Source organism: Lineus longissimus, chromosome 8, assembly GCF_910592395.1.
Source record: "Lineus longissimus chromosome 8, tnLinLong1.2, whole genome shotgun sequence".
NCBI lineage: Eukaryota > Metazoa > Nemertea > Pilidiophora > Heteronemertea > Lineidae > Lineus > Lineus longissimus.
Genome location: NC_088315.1, coordinates 17,779,725 through 17,804,958, shown reverse-complemented (window position 1 = coordinate 17,804,958; position 25,234 = coordinate 17,779,725). Strand labels below are relative to the sequence as shown.

Below are 25,234 nucleotides of genomic sequence, written 5' to 3'. Positions count from 1 at the left end.
GTTAATTCATAGCACCCAAGTTTTGTGCCAAATGAGGGGCTTTGTAGCCAAAAGGTGATAATAATTGAGGGGGGGTCAGGGAGTCTGCTCCTCAAACAAGCGCACAGTGTAGCTGTAATATGTAAAGTCAAGAACTTAGTGAGCCCCCCTTTAGGTCGGGGGAGCTCCCCCGAACCCCCCTACGAGCATATGTTAAGTGCAAGCTCTAACAACTACAGCTGTTACAATGGGGGGACACCCCCCAAACCCCCCTCCGTCTACATAGGTTTTTACCAGTGCGTTGGGGGGAAGCTCCCCCCAACCCCCCCGGTGGACAGTCAACTAGCCCTTCTGTGTCATACTGCTGGAGGGGGGGTGCGATGGGACCATCCATATAGTTCCTTCCGACACATTTTTGTTTTGGTAATGTAATACATTGTGATTGTCCTTATTCACGGGAATCGGGCGTTTCCAGTGATACGACACAAATAGGTTGTTACGTCCTGTTAATGGGGCACGTCATCATCGCGTACATTTGGGAAAAACTCCCTAACGAGACCGGAGCAGACGGCTGAAAGTAGTTTAATTATTGGCCGCTAGGGTGCAGAATGTCGCTCACCCGAATTTTTCACGCAACTTTTGCTAAATAGAGCTAGTTCTAGTTTGTGATTCATCTTGATACTTCAGATTTGGGCAGACGACCAATATAACTTAGTCGTCAGTGTGGTTTTAAGCTGGAAAAACGTATTTGTTTTTCTTAAAGTGCCTTTTTTGGACGGGTGTGTGCGATTGTTTTGTTTTTATGTCACGTGACCTCGATCATGTCGACACAAAATTGAAATAAACCACCCTTTTCTGTCATTATTTAGGACGGATATTTCTCTAATAAAAATATTAATATAATTGGCCAATTTCTTAGGTATATGATGTAGCGAATTCCCATGAAGATTTAAATTAATTTCAACCAATGGGATAGCAACCACCACCGGAAGATCGCGGAGAAATCGGTAAACTCAACGGAGTTAATTCAGAAATATACCAAAAAAAATTGTTTGTAGGATATACAATAGTTACTCTCTTTATTTCTCATCAAATCAGTATATACTCCCACACACACGTGTATCTTAAGAGCCCCTCCTAAAGGGGGGCTTATCAAAATAAATTAACTTTTTGTCTGACAGAACATGTATATTTCAACGAACACATGAAGCTCAAATTAATCACATGTCATGGCTTAACAATGACCTATACAGTGCGTTTGTTGGAGAAATAATCTAAAATCACATAATTTTTAGCACTCGTGTTCCGCTATCAGAAGTACCGCGAATTGACAGCTGAGTGTAACGACAACCACAACACTACAAAAAAATGTGAAATGTGAAAGATTGTTTTGGTCCACAAAACCTTGACAACTGAAGCCATGGCTTGATCAAATTCATGAAACGAGTTGCAGGAATAAAGAATATGACCATGTGACTTAGTTGACATCAAATTAGGTGAGTATGGATTGCCTAAGTGGTGTTTTAAGCAGATTTACTGTTTGGTTTTCAGTCACAAATTGTCCTAACATTGGGCCTATATTAGGCCTAGATGTTGGCCCTGTGATATCACGATGTGATGTACATAGTTCTAGGCCCACTAAGGCCAATTCTAGGAAGGGGGCACTCCAATGATACGTAAAGAGCTCAGCTCAAGAGCATGGGCCACTGCTAGGGAGGGGGCCCTTTGCCAGATACGCTGGTACCTAAACTATAGGTTTTTATATACGGTCAATGATGCCTGACTTGGCGACTATGCCTCTCGAGTCTGCCATCTTTTACCATGAAGATCTACTGTAAAGATAGTTTGTTGGGCCGACCCTAGGTCGTATCAGCGTATCTGGCTTAATGGGCCTATAATATCATATTTAATATTTGAAGACATTAACTGAAGTGAAGAGCGTGGCCTTGGGCCACTAGGCCTTTTCGACAAAAGATGAATCGGAGCCAAAACAAATCAAATGCGCACACTCGGAACACGTCAGAAGGCCTATGCCAACTTCGGACAATGCCTTTTAGCACGATCATCCTTTAATCTCGATCTAAAGCCAAGTGCCTAGTTGCTTTCGCTGTACCGCAAGTGCTTAAAATATGTGACTCCATGCTATTTTCAGGTTCTAAAAGGTCACTTACACAAGATTCCAATGCAGTCCTTTTTCCTCAAATCGAAACTTGAGTGAAGAGTGTAATGGCCAATATCAAAACGTACGCAAGGATCAAGCCTGGTCCAAAACTCTACCCAGAATACAAGACAAGCAATGATACCGTCACCATCAACACCACCAACGGACGCACTGATTGGCCAGCGTCGTCATCGCGGAACATTCCTAGCGATGTTTACAAGTTCAGCCATGTTTTCCCCCATGATTCATCGCAGGAACAGATATTTGATACGGCTGCTAAGGATACTGTTGAAGGTAAAAAGGATATTGTTGAAGGTGATAAGTGTATTGTTGAAGGTAAAAAGGATATCGTTGAAGGTGATAAGGATATTGTTGATGGTAAAAAGAGTATTGTCGAAGGTAAAAAGAGTACAGTTGAAGGTAAAAGGGGTATTGTTGAAGGTAAAGGGGTACTGTTGAAAGTAAAAGGGGTACTGTTGAGGGTAAAAGGGGTACTGTTGAGGATAAAAAGGGTATTGTTAAAGGGAAAAGGGTATTGTTGAAGGTAAAGGGGTACTGTTGAAAGTAAAAGGGGTACTGTTGAGGGTAAAAAGGGTATTGTTAAAGGGAAAAGGGTATTGTTGAAGGTAGAGGGGTATTCTTGAAGACAAAAGGGGTATTGTTGATGGTAAAAAGGGTATTGTTGAAGGGAAAATTATATCGTTGAAGGTGAAAAGGATATTGTTGAAGTTAAAGAGTATTGGATATTCAGGTGTTTCAGAACATCTTCTTCTAAACATTTCTTATCAGATTCAAATGTTGTCTTTTTCAGCCTTCCTCAACGGCTATAATGGTACGATCTTTGCCTATGGTCAGACTGGAAGCGGCAAGACATATACAATGGAGGGGACAGCTAGGCTCTATAGGGACCGGGGCCTCGCACCAAGGTTTGTGTCTATTTCTGCTAATTAGGTGCCACCATGGGCTAGTGCATGGATGGTAGTCGGTTCTTCATATTCCAGATAACGACCTCCCAGGCTTTAAAGGGGTACGCCGTTCATAATTACTTGTAGTCCAGTTAAATAGAATTCCACTAATACACAATACCGTAGTGCAGTTACTGTGAATACAAATGTGTTTAAACTTGGTATTCATAGTATTTGTATATCAGTCTAGACAACGGCAATGTCGAAATTTATATTTTTTACGTGTTTCCGCAGATGAACATTTTTTAATTCAATTACAAATTCGACATTTTTAACGAACGGCGTAGACCTTTAAATGGGCATTCCCCTCATTTGAAAGGAGTTCTAATTGCTTTATGATTTCAAGTTCTAGCCAAAATGGTGTTACCCTTAATCAGAGTTCAACAATTTGATATTTTTATTGCACTTCAGGGCCATTTCGATGATCTACAACGCGCTGGCTAACCAGAAAGACGCCGATAACTCCATCCATATGTCCTACCTCGAGATTTACCAAGAGGTTGGTTACGACTTACTCAACCCGGCTGCCAGGAACAGTTCTGCTGTTACACCCTTTCCAAAGGTGATTATCTGTTTGACTTTGAGTCTACATTTAGGAACAATGTGAACGGGCAACCCTGAAAATTTTGTGAGCGTTTTATTTGTGCAATGTGCTGTCAAAGATGAACTTCAAAGGCACAAAAATCAACTCTAGTCAGGGTTTCCGCCAGGATTAAATTTGAGGGGAGCAAAAAAAAAAAAAGAATTTCTAAAATTTTTTTTTTCATAAAAAGGGTATATGAAATCTCCTGAGACGTTTTTTGGCCCTAAAACCGCTACAATTGGCTCCCAAATGCTCTTATTTTACATATCAAATCATGAAAATTACTCATTTTGACAGTAAAACAAACTTTAGTGCTCAAAATTAAGGGGGGATATCCCCCTTGAAATATTTTAGGAGGGGGATGAATCCCCCCATCCCCCCTCTGGCGGAAACCCTGCTAGTGCATTAGTCAATAAATTCCGGCAGCAAACATGGTATTTTAGTGTATCACTAATTGAAAAAACTAACTCATTTGCTAACTTTTAGCTTCATGAACATTTCAATGTTTAGGGGTATCAGTTTAAGGTTTTAATGTCTGCCAGATGTCAAAGATTGTAAAATCAAAGATGAATGTCATTGCATATTGCGATTGTTTCATCACCGAGAGCAACGCTACAACTAAGGTCATGACATAAAAGACAACTTTGATGTCTGGCCAATAGTGATGGTGTGACGTCACACGATGTCATTGGGAGTCTCCAAAGACGACTGCCATCTTTAAAGTGATACTATGATGTGATTTACAACTTCGCGGAAATACGTCCGTTTTTAATTGTTGATCACAAATGTAAAGCTCAAATTTTCCATTTTTGATTAGATTTATTATAAAATCGCTGAATGTAAACCACCGCGACCGCGAAAATGTTCATGTTGTGACGTCATCAACGAAAACGGCATCGAAGCGAGCCGTCCGTGCGGGATTAAACCATCAATTTCTAGAAAATATGCATTTCGAATCGAAAACCTACCAATTTATGAGAAAGTGACGTAGTCATTTGTCAAAAACAGCTAAAACATTATATGGTGAAATTTGACACGAGTTACCCTTTAAGTGGAAATGGCTTGGCAAATTTAAAAAAGGTTCCATATAGATCATAATTTTCATGTTATCATGCATTAAAATATGGTTTTACAGTTGTTCTGTGGTTTTATGATAAATGCAAAAAAACTCCTGAAATTCCTTTTTGAGTGTCTTTTTCATCAAATATTAAGTGACTATCTATTAATTTGAAATGTCAAGGTGGTTGTGCTCGACTGCATGGGTGGTTCCTGCCTCGTGAAGAATCTCTCCAGCCACCTCGCAGCGAGTGAGGCAGTCGCCCAGAGTCTTCTCCTTCAAGGTCAGGCGAATAGGAAGGTCGCGGAAACACCCATGAATCAGAGGTCGTCGCGGTCTCACGCAGTGCTCACTGTGCAGCTGACGTCGCGGAAGACAGGTTCAGATATTATAACAAGGTAATTTTGAATGAGTAATGAGTTTTAAAGGGAAATATTGTTCGTCTGGTGGGCCAGGAAGTGCAGTTCACACAATGCCATAGGGCAGTTATCATGCGTACTAATATCCTGAAACTCAGTAGTAGGTTTTCTGTATCTGTCTACACTATGGCATTGATGAAATTTATGTTCGGTATGTACAGTAGAACCTCTCTATTAAGGACACCCTAGGGACCGGCAAGTGCTGTCCTTGATAGAGAGGTGTCCTGATTAGAGAGGTCAAATTGAATAGAAACTACCAATTTGGGACCAAAACTAGTGTCCTTAATAGAGAGATTGTCCTTAATAGAGAGATTTTCCTTAATAGATTTTCCTTAATAGAGAGATTGTCCTTAATAGAGAGGTGTCCGCTAAGGGAGGTTCCACTGTATTTACACAAAGTCACAACCTGAACTCAGGGCTTTAATCTCTTTGAATCGAGTTAAGAACTAATTTGTTGTTGAGTGGATGTCAGCTGTGATATCCAATATTTCCACAAGCACATTTAGAGATGTTGAACTTGAACAAGTACTTAACGACTCATGTGCATTGAAATTAGCTGAAAAACTATGGGGTCTGGATTATTCCTTTAAAAAAAACTCTGTTAGAGAAAAGCTGGTTTGAAGATTCACTTATGATCTGAGAAGAAAATTGTGCTAAAACATGATATGAAAAACCAAAAATGATCTGCACGAATCCACATAGACATAGACATACAAGTGCTAAATATGCTTGCATAGCCTGGCTAAACAAGACTTTAGCCTTTCATGTGTAGATGCCATGTTTGCTGTAATAATTTGCTTTATGCTCGAGGACAAAATTCAACTCCGCTCAGGACTCCATTAGTTTGCTGTTCGGGTTACTTGTCGGAAACCATTAGGGTACTTTACTGGACGTCTGTAATCCAATTGTTGAACCAGAGGCTTTATCAGTTATGTAAATATAGAATATTAACCCTTGCATGCCAAGACTGTATTGTTTTGGATTACTGGTGACAATATACAGTAGAACCTCTCAATTAAGGTCACCCTTGGGACTGACAAGTGCTGTCCTTACTGGAGAGGTGTCCTGATTAGAGAGGTCAAATTGAATGGAAACAAGCAATTTGGGACCAGACCTAGTGGCCTTAATAGAGAGGTTGTTCTTAATAGAAAGGTGTCCGCTAAGAGAGGTTCCATTGTATCTGAAAAAGATTGACAGTTATGAATGATTGAAAACTTGAGTTATTAGCTATGTTTTATCAACGATACATAGTAGAATACTTGTACTTCTCCGACTCGGTCTGTTGAGGCAAAACCACAATTTTCTTTACAATTAGATGCAAATTCGTACCCACAGCCTCCTGAGCATGAGCCCAGTGTTCTGACCACAATGACACTGCTCTCCCTGCATCCGAAAGGTAATACTTTATTATCTATTCTGTTGACAGATCGAAGCTCCATCTGGTGGACCTCGCAGGATCTGAAAGAGTCGCCAAGACGCGGACCGAGGGTGTCCAGTTGATGGAGGCGAAATACATAAATCTCTCTCTTCATCATTTGGAGGGAGTCATCATTGCACTGCAGCACGAGGCTGGTGGGAAAAGTGGTGGTAAAAGTCTTGGACCATGGACAAAGAAGTGAGTGAATCGTTTCAATGCCCTCCATTTCCCGCACCTCGGTCGGTATACATGTAGAAGCAGTTGATGCATCGAGTCATTACTGTGGAATTCCAATACATGAGTGTCTAAATGGAACCTGATCATCCACATTGTTAAGCAGGCCGAATCCAGCTTACTGATCTGCGCCAGAGTTTTGAACTAGAAATCAAGGTACATTTTCTTGGCTGGTGAATGTATTGAAATGTCCTGGGTACATTGTGCTCACCTGGGAATCATTTAGTTGCAGATGAAATGACATATGGAGGTTAAATTGACTTTTAGATTTGACAAAATGTGGCACTGTCAATGACACTTCTAGAGTTTGACCTCTGTGAACTTGATCAACTAGGTCACGGTATAATTGTAAATATCTGTATTGCACCTGCATCTGTATTTATTTCTGCCAACTTTTCAGAAAAAGTCGGAGACGTTTCTTAGGGTAATTGTCTCATGTCTGTGTACCATCACTTTCATATATTTGTCCATGTCCTGTTACTAATATAACTCACACTTGTACATTTCATTGACGATACTGTAGACCACAACATTTTTGTGGCTGCTTTATTTCAGTAACCTAGATTAATAAGCTCGATTTGTAAAAAATAAAACTTGTGAAAATATGCGTTTGATTGGACAAACCAGTAGAAATTTTGTAGTCCACAATCAGAAATTTTTGCAAATCACAAAATGAAAAAGGTGCGATGTAAAATATTTATATTCTATTTTTCGATATTTCTTTATAATTAATTTCTTCTGATAATATTTGTTTATGTGTTAAATATTCAAGAAGGTGCGAGTTTCGGTAATGCCTTTTGGTAACCTAAATTTTCTGTGTGTATAAATGCTAAGAAAGTTTTTCATTTAAAAGAAGATATTGAGTGAGCGAAGTGTCAACTACTGTTTTGATAAGTTGGATACAGACAGCTGTTTGTGTCCATTGTATTCCCTGGTGACCAAGGCAAACAGAAATACACAATTCTGCAGTCAAGTTATTATGCATGCAAATTTGCTGAAACTTGGTATTTATAGTGTTGTATATCTGCCTACACAAGAGCATTGTGGGAGTTTTAATTTAGTAGGTGCCAAGAGGACATGAAATTAATCGCGAAATGGGCGCAAATATTTTTGGGAATACAGTGTTCTAAATTCTCTCATTTCAGCAAACATTACAAGAGTTACAGTCCTTACAATATGCAGTGGAACAGACAGTAAGTATAGTCCTTCTGCAAGGATTTGAAAAGGACAAGGTTAAAAATTCGGCATTTAGATGGAAAGGGGAGGGTATTTCTTCTTTTGAGGGAAACTGCAGGAATTTCCTTTCAAATGCAAGGAATGTATTTCGTACTTGGCCGAAAAAGGACAGGGTAATTTTCCTTTTGAGGGAAACCGGCTGGGTATTTCTCCTCAGGCCCTGCCTTGACTTGAAGATGGTAGAACCACACCTTCCATTTTCTTGTCCTTTTGCCCCATTGATTCACGGTCAGTAATTAGAGTGTAAGATATCATTGGTTGCCAACAAGTTTTGGTAGGTAAGCAAAATTAAAAGATGACACTACAGATGCAGTGGACAGGCTTCGTCCCTCCCCCTGAACCACCATGGCAAGTCGCCAGTTTTGATTTTCTGCTAGGCAACCAAGATGGTGACGAGCCCAGTAAACCTCTCCACAGCACAGGCTGCTGGAGTTGCGGGTTGACCAAAGCTACAACCATTTTGGCTAGAACTTGAAAACCTAAAGCAATTAGAACTCTTCCAAATCAGAGTAAATGCCGACTTCAAGAGTGGGAGTCTGTCCTTTGTTTTCTAGAGAACAGCCACTAGGGTTTTAAACAGGCATTCACTTCAATATGAAGGTAATTGCTTTAGGATTTCAAGTTCTGGCCAAAATTGTGTCACCAATGGTCAACCCTCCACCATGAAATAAAGGTTAAACAACAGAAAAAGTTATTCAAACAATCTATTATCTATTTGAATTTGTTCATGTCTTCTAATGTCCATCGTACAATATGTATTTTGAACGATTGATTCAAAAAAAGACTTCAGTTGCCTGTTCAATTTGTAAATATTTGGCCGATTTCAAAATGGCTGTGGGTATTTCAGCTATTAAACCATGTGTTATTGTGCCGAGTCTATTTTTTGGAAGAGTTCAAGCTTTGTTTTGCACGGCGCGACGATGGACTTGTCTCGGCTGCAGTTCAATTCACTGCAGAAAAGTACACACTGAATAGTTTCAGAAGAGTAATATCATTCTATGTCTATTACTTGAGATCTGGTTTCGATTTTGTATGTTTACGAGATAGATTAGTGTCTTGTTCTGCTGGAGTTTTTAACATTTCCTCAACCTCTCTCGAATCGAATTCCTCATCGATAAAATAATCCTGATCAACGTCCGTATCGTCACGTTTTGTGGTTGCAGCTCCAAAAATATCAGCAGCAGAAAATTTTGGTTTGGCAGTGTGCTGGACTCCACCTCCACCTATATGACCCACTGTATCCCTTCTATCTCTGGCTGCTACTTTTAACTTTTCTGCCTCGTCTTTTCTCAGATCTTCCACCGTTCTCAAAATAACGCCCTCGGCTTTGAGGGCGCTTTTTGCCATATCAAAAGCAACATCGTCACTTCGTTTGTCACCCTTAAATGAATTGTATTTTTGTACAAATCTCTGCGAGATTAGGAATTTCTTATTGTCATCAGAGAAGTCCACCAAATCAGGATTGTGTGTGAACTCTCTCAAGAAACGAGCACGCACGAAGTCCTCTGAATACAGCAGCGTTTTTACCTCACCCTGGGGCACCTCACGGTTGTAGACTGGGTTGGTTTTGGGGGGGAATCGTTTGTACACTTCGTACCATAGTGGTTTATCATCATATTTCAACGCACCAGAGCGTAACAGTCCCTGAATTCGCGTGAAAATTGACCCAAGTTTTTCCAACTTGCTCCCAGCCATTTTGTTGGTTTTCTTTATAAACCCATGAAGACCAATTCCTCATGAGCCGTGGTATGCCCCTAATGTGTCCCCGGCATAGTCTCCGAACAGACTGGAGGTTGTCCCTGAAAGGGGGCTTACATGGTAATGTTTCCATCATCTAGAAGCACTGGCTGCCCCCCTCCCCCCACCCACCTATCAAATTTTGATTCAACTATTGGACTTGCACTACACCCTGACCTTAATATCCTTTTCTGGATTTCACACTTCATAGATATGGACCCTCCCTCCCCCTTATTTTGAGTGGCCCCACTTGCCCACCCATTAGCCGTCCCATGAACCCCCCCCTCCCCTAAACCAATTTTAACCCCCTCCCACTCCAAGCACACCTGAAATTTACCGAGTTGGTGGGGGGAGGGGGAGGGGACTGTCAAAGCCTGAAACCAAGCAATCTGAGAGGCAACCCAACCAACCTAGTCAGACCCGCTCACTCTAAGGAGCCTTCCTTCTTGCGTTGAAAACCACCCTGCTCACTCGATCGTCCATCCCCTCAATCAAAGTTTCACTCAATAAAAGATTCATTTTCATCTTTAAAGAGGGGGGTATGTGTGGATCACTTTTGGGGACACCACACGGAAAAAAGATTTCTTGAAATTATTTCAAATAATATGAGTCTGAAATGGCAGTCTATCATAATCAAACCAACATAAAATATATTTTTCAGGTCTACCTCATCTTTCTCTATGACAAGACGCCCGTTTGATGGCAGTGATATCTACCAAACCTCTAAGCATATTCCGTACCGGAATTCTCTGCTGACCATGGTGCTCAAGGATAGTTTAGGTAAGCTGAGTAAAGGATATTTCAATCTGGTTAGCAGACTTTTCACAAGACTTTAAGGTCAACAGAGAAAATTTGGAGCTCATACGGTATGATCACAAGTCCAGAGATTTGTACTGGTGATATCATTGAGAAAGACGTTTTCTAACGAAGCTGGGTGCCTGGCGGTGGGCCACTCCATGACGACAAACGGGCGATCCCACATGGCCACGCAGGTAAAATCTCTGTGGCGACCAATTACAGCTTGAAAAAGATGCCCTCATCTTCGCTTTGTTAGATTTATGATTATTTGTCAGATTTATGTTTATTTGTTAGATTTATGTTTAATTTGTCAGATTTATGTTTATTCGTTAGATTTATGTTTATTCGTTAGATTTATGTTTATTCGTTAGATTTATGTTTATTCGTTAGATGTATGTTTATTCGTTAGATTTATGTTTATTTGTTAGATTTATGTTTAATTTCTTAGATTTATGTTTATTTGTTAGATTTATGTTTATTTCTATTTCAGGTGGTAACTGCATGACTTCCATGATTGCTACATTAAATCTGGAGTATTCCAACCTCGGCGAAACGCTATCAACTTGTAGATTTGCTCAAAGAGTTGCATGCATTACTAATACCGTCAGGAAAAATGAGGAGATTGACGATAAATCTCTTATCAGGCAGCTACAGCGTCGAATAGGACAACTGGAGGCTGAACTGACTTTGATTAAGTTAGGACAGGTAAGACTTGGTTCTATTTTTAGCATAACGTCCTTGGAATCATCTCAAGTAAAATGTTCCAGGTTAGTTTTCCAAGCAAGCAGAATATACCAGCTGTCTTATTCCAGGAAGAAATGTGTACTCGCTAGTTTTAAAAGGTAACTCGTGTCAAATTTCACCATATAATGTTTTAGCTGTTTTTGACAAATGACTACGTCACTTTCTCATAAATCGGTAAGGTTTTCGAATCGAAATGCACATTTTCTAGAAATTTATGGTTTAATCCCGCCCGGACGGCTCGCTTCGATGCTGTTTTCGTTGATGACGTCACAACATGAACATTTTCACGGTCGCGGAGGTTTACATTCAGCTATTTTATAATAAATCTAATCAAAAATGGAAAATTTGAGCTTTACATTTGTGATCAACAATTAAAAACGGACGTATTTCCGCAAAGTTGTAAATCACTTCATAGTATCACTTCAAGCCGCCCAAGTAACCAGGAATTACTTTTTAAGAGCAACAACTGGCATATAGCTTGTCAGTAGAACTTTGGCCCATCTGCACCAGTAGCTATTGTACAGACATTGATTTGAAATATCTCGAGGTGTTGTCTACGGCAATTCATTTACAGGCATTGTGGCAACAATGAGAATAACGAAATCTGACCCATTTGATTTTAGGTTTCGGCCAATTCTGACGATGCGACTTTAACCAGCTCAAAGTTGACTGATGAGGATAAGATATTCTGTGAAGACCTAATGAAGGATTTCGTTGCGGGTAAAGTGAAAAATCCTCTGACCCAAGGTGAGTATAAACAACTTGATCCACACATCCTTATAGCACCTTTCATTTATTATCAGTGCATGCACACTTACTTATTAGCTTCTTGTATACATTTTTACAAGTCCCCCTGCTAAGCTTTCTCATGATGCCGCAAATCCCATCAGTTTGCTTGGGAAACTGCTTGGGAAGCTTTCTCATGATGCCGCAAATCCCATCAGTTTGCTTGGGAAACTGCTTGGGAAGCTTTCTCATGATGCCGCAAATCCCATCAGTTTGCTTGGGAAACTGCTTGGGAAGCTTTCTCATGAGGCCGCAAATCACATCAGTTTGCTTGGGAAACTGCTTGGGAAGCTTTCTCATGATGCCGCAAATCCCATCAGTTTGCTTGGGAAACTGCTTGGGAAGCTTTCTCATGATGCCGCAAATCCCATCAGTTTGCTTGGGAAACTGCTTGGGAAGCTTTCTCATGAGGCCGCAAATCACATCAGTTTGCTTGGGAAACTGCTAGGGAAGCTTTCTCATGAGGCCGTAAATCACATCAGTTTGCATGGGAAACTGCTTGGGAAGCTTTCTCATGAGGCCGTAAATCACATCAGTTTGCTTGGGAAACTGCTTGGGAAGTTTTCTCATGAGGCCGCTAATCACATCAGTTTGCTTGGGAAACTGCTTGGGAAGCTTTCTCATGAGGCTGCAAATCACATCAGTTTGCTTGGGAAACTGCTTGGGAAGCTTTCACATAAGGCCGCTAATCACATCAGTTTGCTTGGGAAACTGCTTGGGAAGCTTTCTCATGAGGCCGTAAATCACATCAGTTTGCTTGGGAAACTGCTTGGGAAGCTTTCTCATGAGGCCATAAATCACATCAGTTTGCTTGGGAAACTGCTTGGGAAGCTTTCTCATGAGGCCGCAAATCACATCAGTTTGCTTGGGAAACTGCTTGGGAAGCTTTCTCATGAGGCCGCAAATCACATCAGTTTGCTTGGGAAACTGCTTGGAAAGCTTTCTCATGAGGCCGCAAATCACATCAGTTGCTTGGGAAACTGCTTGGGAAGCTTTCTCATGAGGCCGCTAATCACATCAGTTTGCTTGGGAAACTGCTTGGGAAGCTTTCTCATGAGGCCGCAAATCACATCAGTTTGCTTGGGAAGCTTTCTCATGAGGCCGTAAATCACATCAGTTTGCTTGGGAAACTGCTTGGGAAGCTTTCTCATGAGGCTGCAAATCACATCAGTTTGCTTGGAAAACTGCTTGGGAAGCTTTCTCATAAGGTTGCTAATCACATCAGTTTGCTTGGGAAACTGCTTAGGAAGCTTTCTCATGAGGCCGCAAATCACATCAGTTTGCTTGGGAAACTGCTTGGGAAGCTTTCTCTTGAGGCCACAAATCACATCAGTTTGCTTGGGAAACTGCTTGGGAAGCTTTCTCTTGAGGGCACAAATCACATCAGTTTGCTTGGGAAACTGCTTGGGAAGCTTTCTCATGAGGCCGCAAATCACATCAGTTTGCTTGGGAAACTGCTTGGGAAGCTTTCTCATGAGGCCGCAAATCGCATCAGTTTGCTTGGGAAACTGCTTGGGAAGCTTTCTCATGAGGCCGCAAATCACATCAGTTTGCTTGGGAAACTGCTTGGGAAGCTTTCTCATGAGGCCGCAAATCACATCAGTTTGCTTGGGTTTCATGAAGCCACTTCTGGTGACGACCTCAATTAATTCCTTAAACTTAAACCCTGCTACTCTCAGAACCAACGGTCTATTTTATGCATTTGAAAGGTGGATCATCATCTCACCATTGAATAGGAGCCTCCACAAAACTCGATCCTTTGGTGATGATTCATCGATTTTGTTATGCGTGAATTAAATTTGATTGAAACCTATCAGTTAAAGCAATATAAATTCATTTCTATTCAACAGGTTTCTTTTCTGTCAGTTATTTATTGGAGTGCCACACTTTTTGAGGTTTTTCTACACTTTGTATTATGGTTTTGTTTCATTCTTCCAGGCGTTTCCACTCCTCAGTTATTTTGCCAGTGTCTGCGGCACCTCAGGGACCTCATTGTTAACCACGAGTGTCAGACTAATCCTAGGATTACCTCAAGTGCGACAAACACTAAAACTGAGAGGTACAGTCTTACTTTAAAAATGTTGAATTTTGAATTACAATAGCTACTCTCTTTTAAGTACACCCTCGGGCATGACAAGTGCTGTCCTTAATAGAGAGGTGTCCTGATTAGAGAGGTCAGTTGAATGGCAAAAAACCAGGCATTTAGGAGCAGATTTGGGCATTTTGAGGACCAGAAAACATTTCAGGGAGGGTCATAAATATTTTTTTGACTTTATTTTGATCAAGGCTTTTTTGGAAAAAAAATTAGAAAAAAATATTATGACCCCCTAATCCCCTCCCCTGAACAAAAATGTTTCATTTCTATTGGCTTCACTTAAATTTTGGAACAGCCCCTTACTGCGATGACATCACCTACACAGCCACTATGGTCAGTTTCAAGTCTATTTTCTGCCATCGTGGTCAATAACTGACTTTTGCAAAATTTCAGACCCGTTTGCCATCCGTCTGCTAGTACCGGAGATCTGAAGAGTGTTGTCACAAAGGAGGAAAAACGGGAGAAGATTGTGATGACGAAACGACCCGCCTCGAGCGGTAGTAAGTTGTATAACACATCACTAACGATATTTGGGACAGAATGATTTTTTATTCTCTTTAGTTTTTGTGTGAGAAAAAACAATATCTGCTTTGTTGCAATCCACAGATCCAATATACCGACATTGCTATCAGAGATAAACAGGTTGCAGTTGTACAGACTCCAGACATTGGTCGCGAGTTTACAATTAGCATACTGGAGTATATTAACCCTTTAACTGCCATTGTCGCCGAATATCGCCGAGCGCCGATGCGTTATTCACAATAGACATGATTGAGTTTCATTGAAAACAAGGACTTGTTGACTTCGTATGATCTTAGCAATTACTTTCTAATTCCAATTTTTCAAGCCATCAGCTATTTGTTTTGTCGTCCAATTATTGGTTTTCATTGTTTCTTCTATAGAAAATGTACAACATATATTGCAGGCTGCATATTTCATTTTTGCTGAAATTGACACCTTTCCTATTTTCATTCAGGCGGGCCAAGAGCACAGACATCTACTGACCGTTTTTCCACAAAAGGGGAATCTGGTGAACGGCCTCCGTCGGGAAACAGCTCAAGAGGTACGAGACACGGTCAGATTGAACTATTTTGCTGATGGGAAGGATAACAAATTCTTTTTGCAGGGATGCAACATGTGAATTTTATTACAAGACCACTCATATATGAATAAAATCTTCCAATCATAAAGCTAATGTATTATATATTCATGTGTGCAAATTTCATGTCTTTATCTCCAGAAAAAAGGGTTTAAAACACCAAAAAAGAAATTCTATTTGTGAAAATGTAAAGAACATAAGAAATAAGGTAGAATGGGGTAATTGTAGCCCCGGTTTAATTGTAGCCCCTGCACTGTTTGTTGCATGGGGATATCAATCAATATCATAGGCAGGGGCTACAATTAAACCGGGGCTACAAATACCCCATTCTACCTTATAGGAAAATGTACAGGGGTACATTGTATTTTAAACGGTAAGGAGTCTGATTTCTGCAAACACTAGTGTGAGGTTACTGACGTCACCACTCTATTAAAAACGTCATTTTAACGTTCAGAAAATAGAACTGGTATTCAGTGGCATTTGAATTGTGATTTCTGGTGAATACTCTGCACAGAAGAGGTAACAAATTGCAAGAAATCATAACCTCCCCTATGGAGATTGAAGATCATACTTGGAGTGGCAGAATTGATTCTTGGCGAAATGACTCATCTTCCATGGTACACGTACTTTCAGGCAAATACAAGTCCCCTTATGAAAAGAAGCGTGAAAAAGAAATCAAGAAGTTGAATGATAAAATTGAGAAAGCGTTGAATCACCAGCTTGATGAGGAAAAGAAGATGCAGGATTGGAAGAGTCACATCAAACGTGAACAGTTGGAGATACTGATGAAGGAAATCAGGTAGGTATTGAAGTCCACGTCTCTGTGCATTATGGAAAATGTGCGCTTTAGAATTCTTCAGCAATCCTACCTCCTGGGTACAGTTTATAATCTGATTACCTCGATAACTGTCAGAAACTTGTAATGATCACCCGTGTATACCCCATTTAGAAACTTATGACCCCATTTACCATTGACTGGGGGAAAAACAGGACATCTTGCCCTGTGACAGGGCTATGGAAAAGAAATTTAGGCCAGTATATCACCACTGTTATATCATGGAGACCATTTCTAATGTAGCCGTAGCTGACCAAACCAGAGGACAGCTTGCCTCTCAACAGGCCTACGTCCCGAGGTGGGGCATGAGGGTGCAGATTCTGAACAAACATTTAGAGAGAATAGCTATGGTTCTCCTGATAGGCCTAATCTTACATGGTGATTCTTTCTATTTCAGCCATAAAGCCAACCAGACCAGATAACAGCTTGCCTCTCAGCATGCCTACGTCCCGAACCTGGGGACATGAGGGTGCAGATTCTGAACAAACATTTAGAGAGAATAGCTATGGTTCTCCTGATAGGCCTAATCTTACATGGTGATTCTTTCTATTTCAGCCATAAAGCTGACTAAACCAGAGAACAGTTTGCCTCTCAACATGCCTACGTCCTGAAGTTCGGGACATGAGGGTGCAGATTCTGAACAAACATTTAGAGAGAATAGCTATGGTTCTCCTGATAGGCCAAATCTTACATGGTGATTTTTCTATTGCAGCCATAAAACTGACCAAACCAGAGGGGACAGCTTGCCTCTCAACATGCCTACATCCTGAAGTTGGGGACATGAGGGTGCAGATTCTGAACAAACATTTAGAGAGAATAGCTATGGTTCTGATAGGCCAAATCTTACATGGTGATTTTTCTATTGCAGCCATAAAACTGACCAAACCAGAGGGGACAGCTTGCCTCTCAGCATGCCTACATCCTGAAGCTGTGGACATGAGGGTGCAGATTCTGAACAAACATTTAGAGAGAATAGCTATGGTTCTCGTGATAGGCCTAATCTTACATGGTGATTCTTTCGATTTCAGCCATAAAGCTGACTAAACCAGAGAACAGTTTGCCTCTCAACATGCCTACATCCTGAATCTGGGGACATGAGGGTGCAGATTCTGAACAAACATTTAGGGAGAATAGCTATGGTTCTCCTGATAAGCCTAATCTTACATGGTGATTCTTTCTATTTCAGCCATAAAGCTAACCAGACAAGAGAACAGCTCGCCTCTCAACATGCCTACATCCTGAAGTTGAAACACGAAGGGGCAGAGTCTGACCTCATCAAACAGGAGAGGATTGCTGAGAAACAGTTGAAGAAACGAGAGGTAGGGACAAAAAAAACAACCTGAAGGTTTCACCCAGATTGGATAAAAAAAACGTACAGAGCAAAAAATGTCTAAATCCAATGCACTATGTTGATGTACACTATTATACATACAAAAAATAATTTCATCGTCATGGTTACGAAATTGTAAAATTGTTCTTTGGGTTCGAACCCCAGATCATAAAAAACTAATTTCAAAGAAATCCAACAAGTAGTTTGTGCTCCAGAGCCCAAAACAATGTGGACATAGATTTATGAATGGACTATATAATAATGTCTCAGATCTATATGTAAACAGGGTTGTCCAAAAAAACATTATTGGGGCACCAAGTTTCAGTTAGAAATTGCAGCGCCATCTTATAACAAGTCTACAAACTGCTTTGACACGATTTCCAACGGTCTCCAGGTCTCCCCCTGATCCTGGCGGTTGTTGTGGAAGGGTTAAAGTTCAGGAAATATGAAAAAGTGAAAGCTTGGGAAAAATTGATGACTGACTTATCTTAATTCCAACCTTCAGGCCAAAATAGAGAGGAGACTTGATCATGTCAAGCTCAAGATTGACCAAGCCGGCTCATCTGATGATAAGGACTGTCCGACTAGCAGTCAGATGCGACCAAAGTCGGTGGAGGAAAAGTACAGCCAGCTGATAAAATCGGATGGATCTCTCAATACGCGTCGAGTTTTGGAGAAGTTACATATCGAGGAAAGGAATCACCACGTGGTACGTTTTGTTTTGAAAGTATATACAATACAATATGACACAACACAACACAATAATATACAAATTAATAGAATATGACACAACACAACACAATAATATACAAATTAATACAATATGTCACAACACAACACAATAATATACAAATTAATACAATATGACACAACAGAACACAATAATATACAAATTAATACAATATGACACAACACAACACAATAATATACAAATTAATACAATATGACACAACACAACACAATAATATACAAATTAATAGAATATGACACAACACAACACAATATGATACAAATTAATAGAATATGACACAACACAACACAATATGATACAAATTAATAGAATATGACACAACACAGCACAATATGATACAAATTAATAGAATATGACACAACACAGCACAATATGATACAAATTAATACAATACGACACAACACAACACAATATGTTGCAATAGAATATGACACAACACAACACAATATAATACAAATTAATATGACACAACACAACACAATATGATACAATAGAATATGACACAACACAACACAATATGATACAAATTAATAGAATATGACACAACACAACACAATATGATACAAATTAATACAATACGACACAACACAACACAATATGACACAATACAACGCAATTCAAAGCAGTTGTATAGTGCCTTTCCAAGTTGGCCTTCTCAAAGCGCTTTTCTCACTGGCAGCTGACTAATTACAGTAGAACTTCCCTTAGCGGACACCACTCTATTAAGGGCACCCTCTCCATTGAGGACACCCACCCCGTTAAGGACACCCTCCCTCTTAAGGACTAGTTTTGAACCCAAATTGTTTGTTTCCATTCAATTTGACCTCTCTAATCAGGACACCTCTCCAATAAGAAAAGCCTTTGTTGTCCTAAGGAGTCCTTAAAAGAGAGGTTCTACTGCATTGTAATAGGTTTTAGACATCTATCACATGAAAAGTCTGCCAAAGTTCTGGTTCTGTGAAATCCCTTTTATGGACGATAACATGAACAGAGCCTCATAGCCCAGTGGTTAACACTGCTGGCTACCACGCAATAGGGCCCGGGTTCGATCCCGGGGAGAACCCAGGATTGTATTTCTGGATGAACCGGCGTGGCTTTCAAGGAACTAAAATTCCTGGCTCTTCACAACACGTACGTTAACGTATGAAATACTCGAGGGTCTGTCGGATGAGACTAAAAGCCGTGGTCCCTTGTACCTGAGTGTCTATGCCAGGGCAAGTAAAAGATCCCACATAGGTGGACAGTAGCCTATAGTGGACTCCATACCTCCGGCAAAAATCCAATAGGGTTACGACGCCGGTAATGATATGATATGATGATGATGATGATGAATAAATAAACAGTGAATATGTGGAGCTGAGACTAAGTTGGACCCATTTTGTGGAAAAAGAATCCCTATTTTCGATGTGCCAGCGGTTTTATGATCATATCAACGGAAGTCATGGCAGGGTTTCCGCCAGGATTAAGGGACGGAGCAAAAAAAAAGAAATTTTCCAAAAAAGATTTTTTTTTCTAAAATTTTTTTTTTCTTAAAAAGGGTATATGACCCCTCCTGAGACGTTTTTTGGCCCTAAAACCGCTACAATTGGCTCCCAAATGCTCTTATTTTACATATCAAATCATAAAAATTACTCATTTGACAGTAAAACAAACTTTAGTGCTCAAAATTAAGGGGGATATCCCCCCTTTGAAATATTTTAGGGGGGGATGAATCCCCCATCCCCCCATCCCCCCTTTGGCGGAAACCCTGCATGGGATTCATCATTTTGTAAACCAAAAATTTGCAAAATCTTACAAAAATATAGTGGTACATTCATTGTTTATTTATTCATGACGATACTGAATAAATTGCTTCATTTTTTTCAAACAAATATTTCATCACCGGTTACCATGAAATTTCATTGCATTTTCATTCCAGAAAGAATCCAATCTCCAACGGCAGAGGATTAACACCGTTGCTGAAGAGTTGGAACTCCGTGAAGCAGCAACCAGGCAGAAATTACACGAGTTCAAGGAAAAGTTACGAATGTTTCGAGAAACTAGGAGCTCACCGGGCATGTTTAGTTCCACGGACAAGACGTTTAACTCCAGTGGATATGAGAGTTTTCAAATGAGTGGTTTCAGTGGTTTGAACACCACTGACGCAGATAAGAGCGAGCTTTTGGCCTCGTTTGCAGAGCGGGAAAATATCGTGAAGTCAATTCCTGAACGATATCAGAATGGTGAGAGTTTGAATGAGAATGTTGTGTCTGCGTTCAAGCCTTATAAAGGCAGTGCTAAAATAGTTCCGAAATCTGGCTGGTTGGATGGAAAATCTGAAATCATACAGAATGACAAAGTTGACAAAACTGGGTGTGTTGATGCAAAATCTGAACTCAGGAATGGACCCTTAGAAAATGGTGCTGAGGGGTTTGAACTGGATGGTTCAGGTGAAATGAAGTTTAACAGAAATCAAAATGGCCAGTCTGCTTTAGACTATGCATTTAAACACGAATCTTCATTCAAGATGTTTAGTGAAATGAACAAGGGAAAATCTCAGAAAGTGACATCTAGTGCTGAGAAGGAGAACTATCCGTTTATAAAGGCTACACTGTGTGAATGTGAAAGTGGAGAGAGATCTGAATTTGCCAGCGGCAGTTTCGACGTGGAAAAGAAGTCGTCGCCGATATTTACAAAGCCTCCATTGCCCAGTAGACAGGAGTCTGTGACGAATGGTTGGACGATGGGTCAGGCAAAACAGCATGCGTCTGCAAGCGACAAATGGAATAATGGTTACTCCCCCGTATCTTCGAGACCAAGCACTGGTGATAGGTGGCGCTCCTCATCATTGCCACCGAAATCAAGTGAAAAACACACCGCGATTACGGAAAAATGGAACTCTGGGACAACGTCGCGGCCGTCCTCGGGGAATTCTACGGAGTTTTTGTCGTGTAATGGTGATCCTGGAGAAAAATGGAATTCATCGCATCGCTCGAGCTCTCCAATAGATTCTTGGTCTGGCGTCCGCCCGGGGGATATTCTACGGATGAAGAGTGCATCGCCGAAGGATTTTGCGCAAAGCTACGACACTGAGGGCCTGTTGGGAAATGTACCTCTCCTTGTGAAAAGCCACAGCAACGATGTCAACACTTTTGACGATGCGGCTTCGAAATTATTGAAAGACTTTGCAAAAATGGATACAAAATCTGCCTCTGCCAAAAAAAGTGATAAGAACTCTAACTGTTCTCATAAACATCCTGAAAGGAAATTAAAACAAAGGTCAAGATCTGATAGAAATGAGAAAAATAGGAAAAATTTGAGGGCTTTTGGTGATTTTCGTGATCCGTCACCAGCATCTGATTCAAAACCACTGTCGTTTCCGGAACCAGCTCGTGACCAAGCAGACGATACATATTTACCAAGTGAGGTCAACACCCGGGGCGACCTTGACCTACGTAAGATGACCTTGAAGGATAAAGGCTTTGATAGTGCGCTGAGTTGCATGCTGAGTGATGGGCATGGTGCGAGTAGGAGGAAACCGTCCCCAGGGGCAAAGGAGACTAAAACAAAGGCTAAAATGTTTGGTAAGTAAACTGTTAGCTTTTCAGGGACGAGAATGCATCCCTTGCCAAGTTTGGACCCAGAAATATTTGGAAAAGGCCTGTTGATCTTAAATCTACTAGACCATTCAGTGGAAAATACTCAATTGGTAAAAACATAGAGGCTAAATTCATTGGAACAGATAAACTGCTGGCCTTAACCAACCAGTATTGACCTACTTTATCATTTCATTTGAACAATATTCCAAGGCTTGTAGGTAGCTGTTTCGGTCTTGGGGGGAGGGGGGCAAATCACCACTTTTGTCCTCTGATAGGCTAAAAATTGGCCAAAATCGGCATTAAATTTTTGTTGTTGTTACCTATGGTACCCACTCTCTAGCTACAGCCCTGAACACTGTTTGTCTTAACTGATCAGCCAGTTGCCTACTTCATTCCTTCAGTTGAACAGAAGTGCTGTCAAAGACCATTTGTCCCCCTCTCCCCCCTTGCTACTGTCCTATACACTGCTGGCCTCGACCTACTTGCCAGTTTTAACCTGCCTTCATTCTTTCATTTAAACAGACGCGCTGCTGAATTCCGATGCTATCGATGGTGATCCTCCAAGCCAGAGAATCCAGGCCTACAAAGAAGAGGAACGGGAGCCGAAATACATGGAGAGGGTAAAACACGAGAAGGAACGGGTTGCTAGGATACGACGGGTCAGGAGTGCCGCGGAGACTATCCAGGGATTCTGGCGCCGGTATCAGGCGAGAAAATAGGTACTCTTGCCCATCGGGAGCCCTAACTTGCATCCACTGGGAGCGTTTGGACTTGTTTGCTGGAGCGTGCAAATGAAGGCATGTTTCGTTCTTAAAAAAACAAAAACAATATCTGCGGTTCTGTTTTCCTGAACCACCAGTAAATATGAAAGACGTACCCCTTTAGGGCAGAAATATTGTCATGCACTTTGCAACCTGGTTATTAGAGCCACTTGATTGTTCCTGATTCATCACTCAGCTGACACTTTTTAAGTAAAAAAGCTGTAACATTGGAACTGCTGGGCTCAATTTTTCTGCTGAAGAGCTACTTGACATCACTTAACTTGTGCCATAATGTTTTGTTGGGTCTGTACAACAAGTTCCAGCAGAGAAACCTTCTGTTGCAATTTGTTCAAGTTACCCCGTATTTCAGGCCAGACTTACTGGACTACGAACCATTCCTCTGTATAGGCTTGATTTAGAAGGGCATTTTCCCGCTGCAATTGCAACTGGAGGAAAATTAGGCTTAGCCCCACGGGGTGAGTTTGGCCTCCTTTAATGATACTTGTGTTTTCAAGCAACCTCATCACCGCCAGGGAGCGAAAAGCTTCCTTGGAACAAAGTAGTTATGGCATAGGCATAGGCCATGCATAGGTGCTTTAAACTAGCACAGGAGTTGGACAGGTGAAAGCGCTACTACAGTAGAACCTCTCTATTAAGGACGCCCCCGGGACTGACAAGTGCTGTCCTTAATAGAGAGGTGTCGTGATTAGAGAGGTCAAATTGAATGGAAACAACCAATTTGGGATCAAAACTAGTGTCCTTAATAGAGAGGTTGTCCTTAATAGAGAGGTGTCCGCTAAGGGAGGTTCCACTGTATTATGACGACCACCTATGTGATTATCTTGGAGATTTTCTTTTTTTATGATTCCTAATGTTACGTAAATTATTTTCCGTTTTTCACTTTAATATGCTATCTGTTTTGTAGTAGATTTTGGTAGCTAGTTTTTCGTTATAGGTATTTTTATTGATGATTTATGTGTAGAATGTGATATTTAGTCAGAGTTTTTTGTTGTGTTGTGTAGAATTTTCTCTTCATATATTTTATTATTTTCTAGTAGATCTCATTTTAAGTGGTGAATAATAGGGTAAATTGTTTAAAATCGACTGTGTTTTGAATTGCATCTAATCAAAAATAGTTGTAATCGTTTGGTGTTTTGAAGAAAGGCCATTGATGTAGCCAGAACATCCAAAAATACAATGACCAACAATTGTCAATTTTGCCATCCTTGAGGATTTTTTTCAGATTGTATGCAGTTTGTATGTACATGTAAATGTGAGATACATTTACGATGTATCTTGTCGTATTTTCCTTCTAAAGTTCTTCTTACCTTAACTTTAGAGTAGGTCACCTGTAACTGGTAAACAAAATCATGTACACGTGTACAGGTGACCTGCTCTAAAGTTGAGGTGGGAAACACTACACGGATATTTTTCATAAATTTTTATTCTTGTGTGACAAAATCCATGATAGATACGAAGGCCAAAATGACATTGTCTCAACTTTTGTGACCAAGTACAATTTTGGATAATTTATGTTATTTTGAGAGGACTATCTGACCAGTGACTGAGTACAATTTTGGATAATTTATGTTATTTTGAGAGGACTATCTGACCAGTGACTGAGTACAATTTTGGATAATTTATGTTATTTTGAGAGGACTATCTGACCAGTGACTGAGTACAATTTTGGATAATTTATGTTATTTTGAGAGGACTATCTGACCAGTGACTGAGTACAATTTTGGATAATTTATGTTATTTTGAGAGGACTATCTGACCAGTGACTGAGTACAATTTTGGATAATTCATGTTATTTTGAGAGGACTATCTGACCTGTGACTGAGTACAATTTTGGATAATTCATGTTATTTTGAGAGGACTATCTGACATGTGACTGAGTACAGTTTTGGATAATTCATGTTATTTTGAGAGGACTATGTGACCTGTGACTGAGTACAATTTTGGATAAATTTATGTTATTTTGAGAGGACTATCTGACCAGTGACTGAGTACAGTTTTGGATAATTCATGTTATTTTGAGAGGACTATCTGACCAGTGACTGAGTACAGTTTTGGATAATTCATGTTATTTTGAGAGGACTATCTGACCAGTGACTGAGTACAGTTTTGGATAATTTATGTTATTTTGAGAGGACTATGTGACCAGTGACTGAGTACAGTTTTGGATAATTTATGTTATTTTGAGAGGACTATCTGACCAGTGACTGAGTACAATTTTGGATAATTCATGTTATTTTGAGAGGACTAGCTGACCAGTGACTGAGTACAATTTTGGATAATACATGTTATTTTGAGAGGACTATCTGACCAGTGACTGAGTACAGTTTTGGATAAATTTATGTTGTTTTGAGAGGACTATCTGACCAGTGACTGCGTACAGTTTTGGATAAATTTATGTTATTTTGAGAGGACCATCTGACCAGTGACTGAGTACAGTTTTGGTTAAATTTATGTTATTTTGACTATCTGACCTGTGACCGAGTACAGTTTTGGATGAATTTATTCTATTGTTAGAAGATGATCTGACCGCTTCAATTTTAATGTTGTTTGTTTTTGTAGGATTTACAATCCTGGATGTATTTATTTAACCAATGCACTTTTTGTAATAAAATATTTTTTATACTTGAACGCATTGTTTCTATTACTGT

General features: G+C 40.3%; 1 protein-coding gene across 1 annotated transcript; it reads left to right on the top strand.

Moving 5' to 3' along the window:
• Window positions 1-1,341: 1,341 nt before the first annotated feature.
• On the top strand, window positions 1,342-25,208 carry LOC135492998 (kinesin heavy chain-like). Its single transcript, XM_064779747.1, has 18 exons — window positions 1,342-1,475; window positions 2,132-2,434; window positions 2,952-3,066; window positions 3,517-3,667; window positions 4,929-5,143; window positions 6,591-6,779; window positions 7,961-8,008; window positions 10,450-10,568; window positions 11,077-11,291; window positions 11,954-12,077; window positions 14,055-14,175; window positions 14,605-14,711; window positions 15,188-15,274; window positions 15,944-16,109; window positions 17,197-17,464; window positions 17,981-18,184; window positions 20,145-21,789; window positions 22,327-25,208. Exons 2-18 carry the CDS (start codon window positions 2,206-2,208, stop codon window positions 22,521-22,523), a joined length of 4,200 nt encoding a protein of 1,399 aa, XP_064635817.1. The 5' UTR covers window positions 1,342-1,475; window positions 2,132-2,205; the 3' UTR covers window positions 22,524-25,208.
• Window positions 25,209-25,234: the final 26 nt, after the last annotated feature.

What these genes read in the sequence shown, in the direction of transcription:
- LOC135492998 (XM_064779747.1), top strand. Translation starts at nt 2,206, where the DNA reads ATGGCCAATATCAAAACGTACGCAAGGATCAAGCCTGGTCCAAAACTC. An exon ending in ACGACCCGCCTCGAGCGGTA is followed by an intron (nt 14,712 to 15,187) that starts GTAAGTTGTATA and finishes ATTTTCATTCAG; the next exon opens with GCGGGCCAAGAGCACAGACA. An exon ending in AACAGTTGAAGAAACGAGAG is followed by an intron (nt 17,465 to 17,980) that starts GTAGGGACAAAA and finishes TCCAACCTTCAG; the next exon opens with GCCAAAATAGAGAGGAGACT.